The sequence below is a fragment of the Equus quagga genome, chromosome 8, assembly GCF_021613505.1.
Source record: "Equus quagga isolate Etosha38 chromosome 8, UCLA_HA_Equagga_1.0, whole genome shotgun sequence".
Lineage (NCBI taxonomy): Eukaryota > Metazoa > Chordata > Mammalia > Perissodactyla > Equidae > Equus > Equus quagga.
Genome location: NC_060274.1, coordinates 126,476,921 through 126,490,642, shown reverse-complemented (window position 1 = coordinate 126,490,642; position 13,722 = coordinate 126,476,921). Strand labels below are relative to the sequence as shown.

Sequence of the window (13,722 nt, the reverse complement as noted above, 5' to 3'; positions counted from 1 at the left end):
GCGCGGAGGGGGCGGACCGCAGGACCCGCAGGGACGGGGTGGGCGAGGACCGGGATTGGAAGGGGCAAGGAAGAATGATCAGCAGGGAAGGAGTCGTCCTGGGTGGGATGGGCTCTGGGGAGGTGGGCTGAGGGGGCACTGGTCTGGTTCCTTTGTGTGCCCACCGTAGGGACTGAAGCTGCGGCCGTCGCGCCCTTCTCCTGGTCACCTGCTGCGTTCGTCTACCCACCCCTTGTCCCCAGGTCCTGGGTGATGCTTCAGGCTTTGGGGTGGGGGCGGGGCTGGTAGTAGGACCGAAGGCAGAGCTTTAGGACTGTATTTCTCAAAGTGTGGTTGTCCGGTGCGCCTTCCTCAGAAACCCCTGGCTTGCCTGTTTAAAAGCCCCACTCCAGATCTAGATCCGAATCTCTGTCCAGGGGGGTGGAGCCTGGGAATTTCCCTTGTGGGTGGGTGGTCTCTGCCCAGTCATGTTCTCAGGTGATTCTTAGGCCCTCAAAGGTTGAAGAGCGGCCATAATATGTCCTCTGGACCAGGTCTGCCCCCAAGCTACCAGGATCCAGTCCATTTCCTTGTCTGAGCCAGCTGGTGGCACCCCCAAAGCCCAGGCTGGTGGCTGGCAAGAGAGATGCCCCTCTGGGTTTCAGTGTTTAGCCAAACACACATGCTTTCCTTTGCACACCAGATGGAGTCCTATAAAAGGCGTAATATGGATTTTACCTCATTATTAAATATTTTTTACACATCAAGGAAAATTCACCATTTATAGGAATCCCGCAAAAAATTCTTTTGCAAAGTGAATCATCCATTTATACAGTAAACAAGTCCCTGATTTATCTTATATAAATGGAGAGTTTCTTACAGATACTTGTTCAAAACAAATCAGACCTTTAATGAAAGCTGCTTGCCTAGCCTTAGGATAGATTTTTGGACAGGGACGGGGCAGTGGTTGAGAACACCACACGGGGGCAGTATGGAGCCATCTCAAGGCTGGGTTCTAATCTCAGTTTGCCAAGGATTTTCTGGGGTGCCTTTGGGAATAAGAAGCAGCTGGTGAGTCCAGAAGAGTCCAAGTCTCAGCTAGCCCAGGTCCAGCCTGCTGTCATGTCCCACAGGAGAAGATCCACACACACACCCCTTCTCTGGATCCCTGTGGGTGTGTCCCTGGGCCCTGTTGCCAGGTGGTCCAAGGGCATGAGCATCCCCTGCCCGTCAGCATCTCCTTCAAGCCCAGGGTGGCAGGGTGCAACCCTGACCAGCTTCACACCATTGCCTCCTGCTCCAGGGATGTGAGGGGGGTCAGCTCCCCTCCCTTTGAGCTCAGGCCACCTTGGACTGTGCATCCCTGCTTAGCAGAAAAGGAAAGTCCTCAGAATCTGTCCTCTGTCTCCTCTGTCTTCCCTTCTCCCCAGCTTTCCTCAAAGCCTTCTGCAGCTCCCCCACCCCCAGCACCTCCTAAGTCTAAATTTCTCTGGCCCTGAGGATGTGATGGGGTAGAAGGGAGCTCCCAGACTAGAGAAAGGACGGGGTCACCTCTGCTTCCTGTGAGAGGACAGAGCAATGCCATGCACCACCCCACGTAGCCCCTTGGGCAGGCAGATGACGGGCTGTGGGAACCCCAGCCAGGCGGGCGGAGATGTCGGGATAATTTAGCAGGTGGCCTCGTTACTCCCAGATCTGTCGCCATGGTAACCTGGTTTTTTCTTTAAAAAATGTACAGTGCCAAGAGGAGGAAGATGGCTGACAAAATCCTCCCTCAAAGGGTGAGTGCCTTTCACAGCAGCCCCAGCCCACCCCCACCCTTTGCTGCTCCGCCCTCCTCTCCCCCCCACCCCAGCGCCCGGTGTCCCCTCCCTTCCTCCCTCAAGAGCAGGGCTTCAGCTTCATGGTCACTTTCACTTTTTGTTTAAAAAGCTAATTAAGAAGTGAGGTTCCCCAGGCCAGAGGGAGGGGGTGGGGCGGAGGGAAGGAGTCAAGTCATAAGGGGCAGGATCTTGGGCCTGGGGTGCAGTGGACTGAATTCCAGCCGTCTGAAGACATAAAGGTGTGGGACAAAGAGGGGACAAGAGCTAGGGGACCAGAGGCTAGCAAGGAGAGTGAAGGGAACAGAAGCTGGCCAGAAGGCCTGGGCATCACAACAGGACCCAGGCCAAGCTGGGTACGAGGGTAGCACCATTGAGACATGAATTGGAGCAACTGGGTGAGGTGCCAGGGTAGAGACAAGCAACGACATCCCTGAACTGTCTCAGGGACCCCAGGGTCCTAGCCACTTTGCAGACATCTAAGGGAAGCCCAGAGGCCGTGTGACAAGGGAAAGGACAAGATAAAGAGGTGAAGTCCTAGTGCTTGCTGGGCTCCACGGTTGTTACAGCCTCCCCTAGTGGTGAAATGCTTGGGGCCCCCTAGAGGGAGAAAGTTTTTATCCCTACGCATGGAGGCTGCTCCTGCGGGATAGAGAGTCCTGGGGGGAGGTCCCATTTGCACTCTTACAGTCCCAGAATCTCCATGCTCATTGTACCCTGGGACCTCATGACATGCTCACATTCCACCTAAAAGATTGGCTAAGGGGCTGGCCCGGTGGCGCAGTGGTTAAGTTCGCACATTCTGCTTCTGGGCAGCCTGGGGTTCGCCGGTTCGGATCCTGGGTGGGGACATGGCACTGCTTGGCAAAAGCTATGCTGTGGTAGGCATCCCATGTATAAAGTAGAGGAGGATAGGTATGGATGTTAGCTCAGGGCCAGTCTTCCTCAGCAAAAAGAGGAGGCTTGGCAGTAGTTAGCTCAGGGCTAGTCTTCCTCAAAAAAAAAAAAAAAAAAGATTGGCTAAGACCCTGGTTCCCTACCTTGCTCCTCCTCTTCTAGATCCGGGAGCTGGTCCCTGAGTCCCAGGCTTACATGGACCTCCTAGCATTTGAGAGGAAACTGGATCAAACCATCATGCGGAAGCGGGTGGACATCCAGGAGGCTCTGAAGAGGCCAATGAAGGTGCTTTGGGGGCAGGAAGAGGGCTCTAAGTCCTGTTCCCAGAATGGAGAAGTGGGGTTGCCCAGGGTGGGAGCACAGTGTTCGCTCTGTACTACACTCTTTATTTCTACAGCAAAAGCGGAAGCTGCGTCTTTATATCTCCAATACTTTTAACCCTGCGAAGCCTGATGCTGAGGATTCTGATGGCAGCATAGCCTCCTGGGAGCTGCGGGTGGAGGGGAAGCTCCTGGATGACGTACGTCCTGGCCCAGGTCTCTCCAAGTGTCCTGGGGTGGGTATGGGGCTGAGCTGAGGACAGAACTAGATGTTTGCACTAAGGATTAGGGAGTCAGCCCTGGCGAGGGGTGGTGGGTGGCCTAGAAAGACATTTTGGGTGCGGAGGTCTGCTTCTAACCGTGCTGTCCTACCCAACCAGCCCCACCCACTCCCAATTCATTCTGCCCCCATGGTCCCTGTTCTGCCCCCACGGTCCCTGTTCCTCTCCCACAGCCGAGCAAGCAGAAGCGGAAGTTCTCTTCCTTCTTTAAGAGTTTGGTCATTGAGCTGGACAAAGACCTTTATGGCCCTGACAACCACCTAGTTGAGGTAAGACCCAGACCCCTTCTGCCCCTGAGCTGCCACTCTTCCACAGACCACACTCCCTGAAGAATCTACACCACAGTCCCGTCGGCTACACAGATGTGGATCAGGGCCACCCTAGAGCCCCAGGCCCCACCAACCCAGATGGGCCTGTGAGTGACCTAGCTCTTCTCCCCTGGACAGTGGCACCGGACGCCCACAACCCAGGAGACAGATGGGTTCCAGGTGAAGAGGCCAGGGGACCTGAGTGTGCGCTGCACACTGCTCCTCATGCTGGACTACCAGGTCTGTGCCAGCCCCCTACCCTACAGACACCACACGAAGACCTGGACTCCCCCAACACTTTCTCTTAGGGTGGGCCTAGGCCTCAGAGGTGTACATCCTGAGATCCCATTCTCCTCCCTACTTCCCTTCTCCAGATGCATGTTTCTGTGGAGCCCAATCACCAAGTCCTTCCTGGCCCCAGCCTGCCTGCCCTATGCTCTTTCCACCTTCTCTTTTATCTAATTTTCACGGTCACCTTTTCCTAGCCTCCCCAGTTCAAACTGGATCCCCGCCTGGCCCGGCTGCTGGGGTTGCACACACAGAGCCGCTCAGCCATCGTCCAGGCTCTGTGGCAGTACGTGAAGACCAACAGGCTGCAGGACTCGCATGACAAGGAATACATCAATGGGGACAAGTATTTCCAGCAGGTACCCTCCCCCCTGAATGCAGGGACGTGGGGAGCAGGCAGAATTACTAGTAGGGGAAGTACCTCTACTAAGGTAGCACCACTGCTCCCTTCTAGATTCCCGGGTATCAGAAATGGTACACAGTCATGGTCTCGAAGCCAGAGACCAGGGTCCTAGTCCAGGCCCTTCCATGGCACAGCTCTGTGCTGCAGCCCATCCATTTTAGCCACACCATGTTAGGAAGCTCTGGAACCCTATAAGGCCAGTAGCCCCAGGTTCTAGTACTGGGTCCAGACTCCGAGTAAGTTACTGAGCTATTTTTGTACCTTGTTTCTTTGCAATGGGGTAATAATACCTGTCCCATCTAACCCACTGGACAGTTGGGAAAATCACATTGCTATGAAAGTAACTTGATAAAATTCTACCAAAGTAGAGATTATTAATAATTTTTAAATAAACACAGTAGGTAACCTGAGAAGTAAAAATAAGTCGATGTTTAATGAGCACTCACCATGTGCCAGGCATTGTTCCAAGCACTTTATGTGTACCGATCCACTGAATTCTCACAACAACCCTGTGAGATAGGTACTGTTATTCTCCCCATCCTAGAGATGAAGAAACTAAGGCCTGCTTGCTCAAAGTGGTCTAGGAAGTGGTGGAAGCAGGATTTATACCTAGGCCAGCCGACCCAGGGCTGTGCTGTCAGCCACTGCACTGCCCAACTCCTTGTCAGCCCTCCACCACCCACAGCCTCTCCAGTCGCAGCCCCGTGAGCACTGAGGAATTAGCCTTGCTCCTGGCTTCTTCTAGCCTTTCCAGGATAGAAGAATCCAGAACTGTAGTTATGCTCTTTTCAAGCACAGAAGAGTGGTCTCTCTCCTACTTCAGATTTTTGATTGTCCTCGGCTGAAGTTTTCTGAGATTCCCCAGCGCCTCACAGCTCTGCTATTGCCCCCTGACCCAATTGTCATCAACCACGTCATCAGGTGAGGCCCCAGCTTGCTCCTCAGACCAGGGAATCACTGGGGTCCTGCCCTCCCTGCCCCTGCCTCTTCCTTCCACCCCCACGACCCCTCCCTCCCCCAGTGCATCTGCCCCCGGGGCCCTTGGCCTCTGCGAGGGCAGCATGGACACCAAGGGCTGGACTTCCCTGGCAGCGTGGACCCGTCGGACCAGAAGAAGACGGCATGCTATGACATTGATGTGGAGGTAGAGGAGCCACTGAAGGGGCAGATGAGCAGCTTCCTCCTTTCCACAGCCAACCAGCAGGAAATCAGCGCTCTGGACAGTAAGGTGGGGCCAGAGCCCAGAGCTGGAGTAGGACATTAACCCAAAAATGACAAAGTGCAGACAGAACAGATAAGAGCACGGGCCTATGGAGAGATGAAGGGGACAGGTGGCCCTTCCCTTGCTACTTGGAGCCCCGCCCATACCCCCCTTCCCTGGGACTGCAGAGGCATCAGGGACCTAAGGGATCACCCTTCAAAAGAACAGCAGCCAATCTCTCCCCCTACTTACCCCTCCTCCTTCCCCTCCTCTCCCACATCACCGGGGCCAGGTGAAAGTGTCTGTCTTTCTACCTGTAGATCCATGAGACGATTGAGTCCATAAACCAGCTCAAGATCCAGAGGGACTTCATGCTAAGCTTCTCCAGAGACCCCAAAGGCTACATCCAAGACCTGCTCCGCTCCCAGAGCCGGGACCTCAAGGTGAAAGGGACTCAGGGAGCACTGGATGGAAGAGAAGCATATGGGGAAGACAGTAAATATGTACACAGGGACTGGAGGGGTCCACGCTCAGGGCTGACCCAATTGCTCCCTCCCAGGTGATGACAGATGTGGCAGGCAACCCCGAGGAGGAGCGCCGGGCTGAGTTCTACCACCAGCCCTGGTCCCAGGAAGCTGTCAGCCGCTACTTCTACTGCAAGGTGTGGAGGGGCCCGTGCGCCTCAGGCCTCCCCCTCACTCTAAGAGAAACCTCCCTTCTCTGCCTGGCCAGTGGCCCTGGCCACTCCACCAGCCCCCGCACCACATGTAGCCCTCCCTGTTCCCAGATGCTCTTCCAGGCCAGGCCGGGTGGCGGGGTTGTCCTGTCACTCACCAGCAACACCATAACCCTGCTCCTGCTCTTATTTCTCTACAGATCCAGCAGCGCAGGCAGGAGCTGGAGCAGTCACTGGTTGTGCGCAACACCTAGGAGCCCCTGAGAATGAGCACCACTGTGGGCCTCTGGGCCCACGCCCTGTCCCCCAGGGCTCTGCCATCACTCCTCTGACACCTTCCGGGTGAGGCAGGGGTCTGGATTAAAGCTCATTCATCTGAGAGCAGCTGTGTGGTCACTGGCAACTGGGGAGGGAGGGAGGTGGAGGGGAAGGCAGTGGGTTCCTCTGGGAAAACTCCCACCCCCCTCCCTCAGATTCTTCTCCTCACTCCATTTTCCCTAGACCTAAAAACAGTTTGGCAGAAGACACTTTAATATTTTCTTATTTAAAAAATACAGCAACAAGCTCTCCATCTGTCCATCAATCTTGCCTTGCCTTTCCCAGGGCTAAGGCAGAAAAGGGAAATATGCAGAGGTGCATGGCCCCGGGTGTGCTAGGTGCTGTTGGCCTGCTCCTGTTCAAACAGAGCCATGGCGAGCTGGGCACGGCCCCCCAGCCCCTCCAGGTTGCTCAGGCGGCAGCGGTGGTAGAGTTCCTCACTGAGCCGAGGGCTGCAGTCACGCAGGGAGAACTTCTGCACCAGCCCTGGCTCCACGGCCCGGAAGAGGTGGAGCCCTGAGAACCGGAGGAAAACATCCATCACCTCCAGCCCCTCCAGGGCTTCCTCCTCTTCCTGGCCTGCCAGTTCGCCAGCCAGCCGGGCTCGGGCTGCCAGGTAGTCCGCATTGTAGAAGCAGCCCTCCGCAGAAGCCTGTCGGTCAAACCTGCCTCCCACAGAAGCCCCCCGGGAAGGGTCAGCACCAGGAGGGGACGGGGGATCAGGGCCAGCCCCGGGGGGCCCCGGGGGAGATCTCTGTGGTGCCAGGGCAGGGTTGAACTCCTGGAAATGGACTGGGAAGAAGGCCTGCCAGCCGGAGATGGCATTCATGCGGCAGCGGTTAAGGACTTCGGGCCCAGGCCTGGTCCACACGGTGGTGAGGAAGAAGAGTGTGTCCACGGGATGCTTCTTAGAGACCACGTCCATGAGCCTCACCTGGGAAGGGGCCTCTGCTCGTACAGCGAGCCAGGCCAGCCTCGTCCCAGGATATCGTCGCTCTAACTCAGCCGCTGCAGCCTTCACCCCAAGAAATGGGTCTGGGGCCCCTCGGCCACCTTCCCGCGGCCCATAAACCAGCAACAGGGTGAGCAATGCATGTTCTCGTGGTTCCAGAACACTGGCTGCAAAGGCCTCGAGGAAAGCAGGGGCTGCAGCAGCTTCAGCCACCAGGAGTGGCAGCACCAGCTGCACGCGGGTGGCCTCAGTGACATAGGGCATAGGCAAAATTTCCACCCGGCTCAGTGGCCGCAGCAGGCTGACCCTGCGGGCCAGGGCCCGCCGATGCCCACGCTGCGTCACAGCTTCCAGCAGCAGGTCCAGGGTGTACTCCATGCCCCGCGCTGGATCGAAGCGCCGGTAGCCATTGAGCAGCCGCTGCTTTTGGAAACGCAGGCGGGGCTGATAGCGCCGATTCAGCTGCTCCATAGCAGTCTCCACAGCATCACCCACATCCGCCCTGCTAGCCCCTTGCAGTGGGCACTTGGGAGCCCCATCTGCACAGGAGAAGGTATGCTGCTCTGTGAAGTAGTCCCAGCCCAGCACCTCAAAACGAGAGTGTGGTGTGAAAGGGGCCGGGAGCCCAACGGGCCAGCTCAGCCCTGCCTCCCCCTCGGGGGTCAGCACAGTCAGGTTCCGGATCTGCGCCTAGGGTGGGAGGGACACACAGTTAGAGCCCATCTAGGCAGTCAGGACCCTAGCCAGCTCCAGCGTCCTGGGTTCTGAGCTGTACCCTGACTCCATCAACACTTAGTGAGGTGCCCTTCAGCTAATCGTTTACTTCCCTGTACTTTACTTCCTTTGTCTGTAAAATGCAGAAGGCATCTGAATCATCCCACCTTACACAGAGGCCATGAGGAAGAGGAGGAGGAGGAGGTGGGAAATGTGCCTCTGTGGCACTGAGAGCATCCTGCAACACAAAGCTGGCAGCCTTGCTCTCCCGACCCAAGGCATTCACACCCTCTTTGTGATGGGCCTTTGTTTTCACCTGTATCCCACCTCGAGAGAATTCCACCTTCTACCTTTGGGGTTTTGAAGGCCTGTGCTAGAAGTCCAGGGACTTCTGAGGTTTTCGCCCCCTTGGTGGAGAGGTACTACTGGAGAGGAGCTAAAACTATCCTAAGCACCGTACTGAGCCCCAATCCTCACAGTTCACCTGCAAACCCTTTTAATTGCATCCAAGTTGTGCCAGGAAGTTATGATTGACCTGGACCCCCAAGAGTCCCTTCTCCCCAGAGTTGTTTTAAATTTAGGTAGAGTCAGCCTCTTTCTACGCCGCCCAGCTTCCCCTCTCACTCAGCTGCCCGCTCACTGGGAGCCTGGACACCTGCCACTCCCTCTACCTCCAGCCATGGTCCCCTGGCTCACCTGCAGTTGCTCTATTTCACTGTACGCCCTCTCCAGCTCCAGAGCACTGAAGCGTTTGTGGAGCCGGTACATGAGGGTTCCCTCGGAGACAGGGTGTACTGCGAAGGCACTCAGGAAAGCCGAGCTCCCCTCCTTCTCAGGGTCCCTATTTTTGGCCAGTTCAAATGAGCGATACTGCTGCCCCTAGAGAGACCAGTCAGACCAATCAATGCCACACATGGAGGGCTGCCTGTCCCAACTGCTCTTAGCCAAACTCAGCATTCACACCTAATACTGCTGCTGTCACAGAAGGGAGGAGGGAACGAGAGCTCATTGCAGTGTCCCCTTAACCTTGGCCTTACTCTCACCACTGGATTGTGGAAAAAAGAATATTAAGTAGGCAACTAAGGATGCCCTCTTCCCCTAAAGAACCCCACGGTCTCTCAAGAGAATGAAAGCCATGAGCCACCAAACACTCCCAGTACCCTGGTTTGAGAGAATGAACCCCCTCTGGGATCGTCCCCTCTTCTCCAATAAACAGGGCAGCTCTCTGGGCTAGAAAAGTGACTACCTTACTCCTCCAGATGAGTGGACATCTCTAGGACATTCCCAGATCATTCACGACTGTGCATGTCAGGGGAGGGGGGGAGGGCAGGGCGCAGACGGGAGGCAGACTTAAGGTGAGTAGGGGCACCTTGCTGTCTTGCTCAGAGGGTCCCTAAAAAGATGCCAGTTCTGACAGAAGACTGCCAGAAGTGAGCAGGGGAGAGCCAGAGGGGCAGTCAGTGGCTGGGGCAGGCCGCTGACAGGGCGGTCAGGGGAAGGACAAAACGATGGCTCCAAGGTGGTGCTAGGAAGGAGCCAGCAGCATCCAGCCTGGAGACCACTCACGACTAACTTGTCAGGGACTGGGAGTGACTTGAAAGGGCTGTCACCTGGTGCTGTGAGACACAGCCAATGCCCAGAGAGTCGATGAGGCAGCGGCCAAGCCACTCGTCAGGACGAGCACTGAGAATATCTCCTCGGCAGCCATCCAGATGTGGCCGCAATCGAAGCAGGAGACTCCGTGACAACAGGTAGCCAAAGCCCCCGTGGCAGTACCGGGCCTGCTCGCCTGTGCCAATGAACTCCTCTGCCCGGCCCAAGTACAGGTCTTGGTTGATGCTGAGGTGGCCGGCAAGGGCTGCCAGGCGGGGGGCCTGCACATACGTGTCATCCTGCATGATGAAGAACCAGTCGTAGTCGGCCCCAAAGTGTGTGTGAAGATAGCGCAGGGTCTCTGACATGAGCCAGGCTGGCCGCTCGTCCCCATGAGATACCACCTGCATCCCTGCCGGAGTCCGGGCCCCTCGCTGCCCAGTGAAGTAGAGTAACCGAGGGAAGTGGTGGGCCACTGTGCGGTTCACAGCCACAGCAAGAGTAGACAGCGTGGCCCGGGAAGTCAGGACAGCCACCAGCAACCGCTCACGAGAGCCCAGCTCTGTCTGGATGTACCGAGTCCTGTGGAGAGACCAGTGTGCCAAGGTCAACTCCCTAACCTTTAGGAACCCAACTTGTCCAGCACATACATTGCCCTGGGAATAAGTGAGCTGGGGTTGAGAAAAGAGAAGGGAGAGACCTTCTCATCAATATTAATGAGCTACTAGAGTGAGCATCCACTGAGAAAGTGACACTGGAATTGATTTGGGGAGGGGTCTATTAAGGATAGATTAGATGGGTTAGATGCAATTCCTGCCCTGGATGTCAAGAACATCCAACACTAATTTAACACCATTGGATGAAAATTTTTCAGACCTGAGGAGGGAAAAGATAGGAAAAAAGTGTGATGAGTAATAAAGCAAAGAATTGCTCCAAGAAGCCTAACACAGCTTACCAGTGAAGGCAGAGGCAAGGACTTAGACGAGTCCTAAACTGGGGTCTGGGGGCCCCGTGCACACAGCTCTCACCTGAGCACCTTCTTATAGGGCTTGTTTGGATCCCTGTAGTAGGGGACAATCCGGGGTTTGAAGTCTTCATCACTTTGGTCAAGCCGAGTTCTTGAGTCTGGATTCTGTGGCCCTCCTGGCTCCCCCACAGCCTCTACACAGGGATCTTCTCCCTCACCTTGGATCCAGGAAACCCGCAGGAGGCTCAGGCTACATCCCAGAGACAGCCCTAGGATGAGGGGCAGTGCTGGTCGCAGCAGAGCCAACAGGGAACTCAGTCGCATGATGGTACGCCCTGCCACGTGTGTGCCCCAGAGGGCACAGCCTCAAGGATCGATCAGTGGGTTGATGGGCAACAGGCCAGTAGCAGGCCAGCAGTTTTAACACGGAACCTGGGGTCAATGAGGTCGACAACAGAGCAAGGTGTGTTTGCTTCCAGGCCCAGCATCCCCAGGAAGCATCTGCCTGGTCTTTAGTAACCAAGGAGTCAGATCTAACCTTCAGTCCCAATGGTAACAGATATGAGAATCAATTTTACCCACTATTGCTATTGTGGTCTGTCTTCCAATAGAAAAGGGAGGAAATAAAACTCAATCCTGCCAAACCTAACCCAAAAAAGAAGGACTACACACATATGTAGACTGCATCTAAATCAAGAGACAGCAAGGACGGATAAAGAGGTTGGGACAAAGCACATGCTCCACCAAAACAACAGCCCCAACTAAAGGAGCGTGCCTCAGTAGGCCTTTCCCAAAGAGTGCCCAGCTCGGGCACGTTTCTGTGCCCTGGGCACTCTACTTTAATTTATTGAAGGGGCTGCTGACCAGCTGCTGAAGGTGGGCACAAGGAAAGGGGTCAGGGCCTCTTTCTACTCTACCCGCCAGTGTTGAGGAAACACACAGATAGAGAAAACCCTCCTCCCAGTCAAGAGCAGTCACGAGCCACTGGCATTGTGTGGGCACAGAAGGTCTGCCCACCCAAATGAGGTGGACAGATATGGTGACTCAGCACCGAGAGCCTCTCAGGGGAGCACAACGGCTGATGGAACCATTTTGCAGGGCATTTTTCTCCGAATCCCAGCTGCTGAGATGTTGGTGCTGCCCACCTTCTTCTGAGAAGAGACAGGAGGCAAATAACAGTAACTCCAGCAGTGTAAGAGCGACTCGGTGTCTGATTTTACCAGGGCCCTAAGTACCCAAACCGAACCAAACCACACCAAACCTAACCGAGAGGATGAGAAGCAGTTAGAGACAATGCAGGGATCCTGGGCAAGCAAACGGAGGCTCGGCTGGCGTGACGGCTGCCAGGCCTGGCGCCCCTGCTCTACCTCTCAGCGATCAGAGATCAATTCTGGTCCTAGAAAGAAGGCCCAAAGCGAGTTTTAGCCGTTAGTCTCAAAACAGAAATAAAACCGGCTGCGTCACGGAGCTGTCGAGGAGGGGCAGGGGGACTCTGCTCGGTTTGTTCCGCGCAGGGAATGGAGGTCGCGGCTGGGAGAGGGCAAAGACCCGGTTCTCCGGTCTGTCGGCAGGGGCAAAAGCCCCGCTTGCGCGAGGCCCACCCGAGGCCCACGGGGGAGGCCCAGCAGCAAGGCCAGGAGCGGCGGCGGCCGGATAACGGACGGCCCGGGAGCTGGAGACGCGGCCAGCGCTGACCCGGGGAGTGGGGGCGATGGCGTGGGGTGGGACGTGCTCCTGTCCCCTGGAGCGGCGCCTCTGTCGCCCTTGTAGGGGGAAGGGCGGGGAAGGTGAAACAGACCCCAGTGCCCGGCCGAGGAGCCGGTTCCGCTGCTGCAGCCACTGCCACCTCACAGCCCAGCCTGCGCCTTCCTCTTCCGCTCGCTGTCAGTCTCCGTCTCTATGGTGACCGCATCCGGCCGCTCGCTCCGCCACCGCCCTCTCTATGGTCGCCCCGCCCCTTCTTGCATCACATACCGGCTGTGGGGCAACAAGTTCGGCAGGGCCAGTCTCCCGCCCCCACAAGAAACGCGTGCATTCCACAAACGCTAACCCGAATGGACCCACACTCGACCCGAACGCGCCCCAGATCTTCAACCTGAACTCTGTGTGCTTTGGAAAAAATACCCTCCCCATCAATGAGCGTGCTTCTGCCTCCTACACGACTTCTCCCAATGGGCCTCGAAACCCCCTCACCCACTCGGTTATTTCAGAAACGTTTGTTGTATGCCTACTCAGTTCCAGGCCATCGTAATGATACTGAGTAAACAAGCAGTAGACCAGATGAGGCTGATCCCCGCCCTCAGGGAGCTGAGAGTTGAGGGAGACAGGTATTAAACACACACTTGTAACCACAGGAACAGAATGTCACCCCAAAATATGCCTCTTTGGATTAGGCATAAGAATTACTCTAGGCTGATTATTTTGAAGAAACAGCAGACACGGAAAAGCTCTGAAAACCCATAGAAGTTACCCATCTCTAAGGAAAATTTACATTTATAAATCTCCATTTGTGTGCCTTCCTCTCTGAGCCAGGAGGGAGAGGACTAAATCCCTAGGAACTCTCAGCAGCAGAGAAGGGAATGCCCTAAATCTACGTGAGAACTTCACCCTTGTTTGCTGTGCTGACCTCATCTCAACAACAGAAGGTTATGACCATTTTTCAGGGGCGGGAGCCAGCCAGGAGTGTGTGCAGAAGAGAAAATTTTGATCTGTCCATCGAAACTTATCCTGCTAGCGCTTCCACACACCAGCCTGCCCTCCTGATTCCTTACACCTTCCCGTCTTCCCCGAACCTGGGAGACAGATTTGAGGGCCCATCCTCCCGTCTCCTTGCCAATCAACTATGTAATAAACTTGCTTCCCTCATAGACCGGTGTGCACAGTATCTGCTTCTGTGTCCACAGGTGGAGAGAACCCTGCTGGGTAACACATTGACATACTAAAATATAAACTGAGGTAGAAATCACAAATGGTGATATAAGTACCATTGCAGAAAACTAGATCCA

The 13,722-nt window shown here is 55.6% G+C and overlaps 2 protein-coding genes across 8 annotated transcripts in view; one reads left to right on the top strand and one right to left on the bottom strand.

Annotated features, from left to right (window-relative positions):
- The window catches only part of SMARCD3 (SWI/SNF related, matrix associated, actin dependent regulator of chromatin, subfamily d, member 3), a 33,305-nt gene extending 26,751 nt beyond the window's left edge, over positions 1-6,554 (top strand). For 2 of the 7 annotated variants that reach the window (XM_046669764.1, XM_046669763.1), the window contains 11 exons: positions 1,718-1,760; positions 2,859-2,981; positions 3,094-3,232; positions 3,397-3,566; positions 3,744-3,845; positions 4,091-4,252; positions 5,042-5,217; positions 5,389-5,524; positions 5,818-5,940; positions 6,057-6,158; positions 6,374-6,554. In XM_046669764.1, coding sequence (XP_046525720.1) covers positions 1,718-1,760; positions 2,859-2,981; positions 3,094-3,232; positions 3,397-3,566; positions 3,744-3,845; positions 4,091-4,252; positions 5,042-5,217; positions 5,389-5,524; positions 5,818-5,940; positions 6,057-6,158; positions 6,374-6,427 — 1,330 coding nt within the window. In that variant the 3' untranslated portion in view covers positions 6,428-6,554. Of the gene's footprint in view, positions 1-1,717; positions 1,761-2,858; positions 2,982-3,093; positions 3,253-3,396; positions 3,567-3,743; positions 3,846-4,090; positions 4,253-5,041; positions 5,218-5,388; positions 5,525-5,817; positions 5,941-6,056; positions 6,159-6,373 lie in introns of all 7 variants that reach the window. The other 5 variants (XM_046669766.1, XM_046669765.1, XM_046669768.1 and 2 more) reach the window with 5 other exon arrangements.
- A 127-nt stretch (positions 6,555-6,681) lies between these two features.
- CHPF2 (chondroitin polymerizing factor 2) lies at positions 6,682-12,713 on the bottom strand. Its single transcript, XM_046669761.1, has 4 exons — positions 10,779-12,713; positions 9,768-10,332; positions 8,854-9,036; positions 6,682-8,133 (listed from the first exon to the last, which is right to left on the bottom strand). Exons 1-4 carry the CDS (start codon positions 11,039-11,041, stop codon positions 6,826-6,828), a joined length of 2,319 nt encoding a protein of 772 aa, XP_046525717.1. The 5' UTR covers positions 11,042-12,713; the 3' UTR covers positions 6,682-6,825.
- Between the last annotated feature and the right edge of the window lie 1,009 nt (positions 12,714-13,722).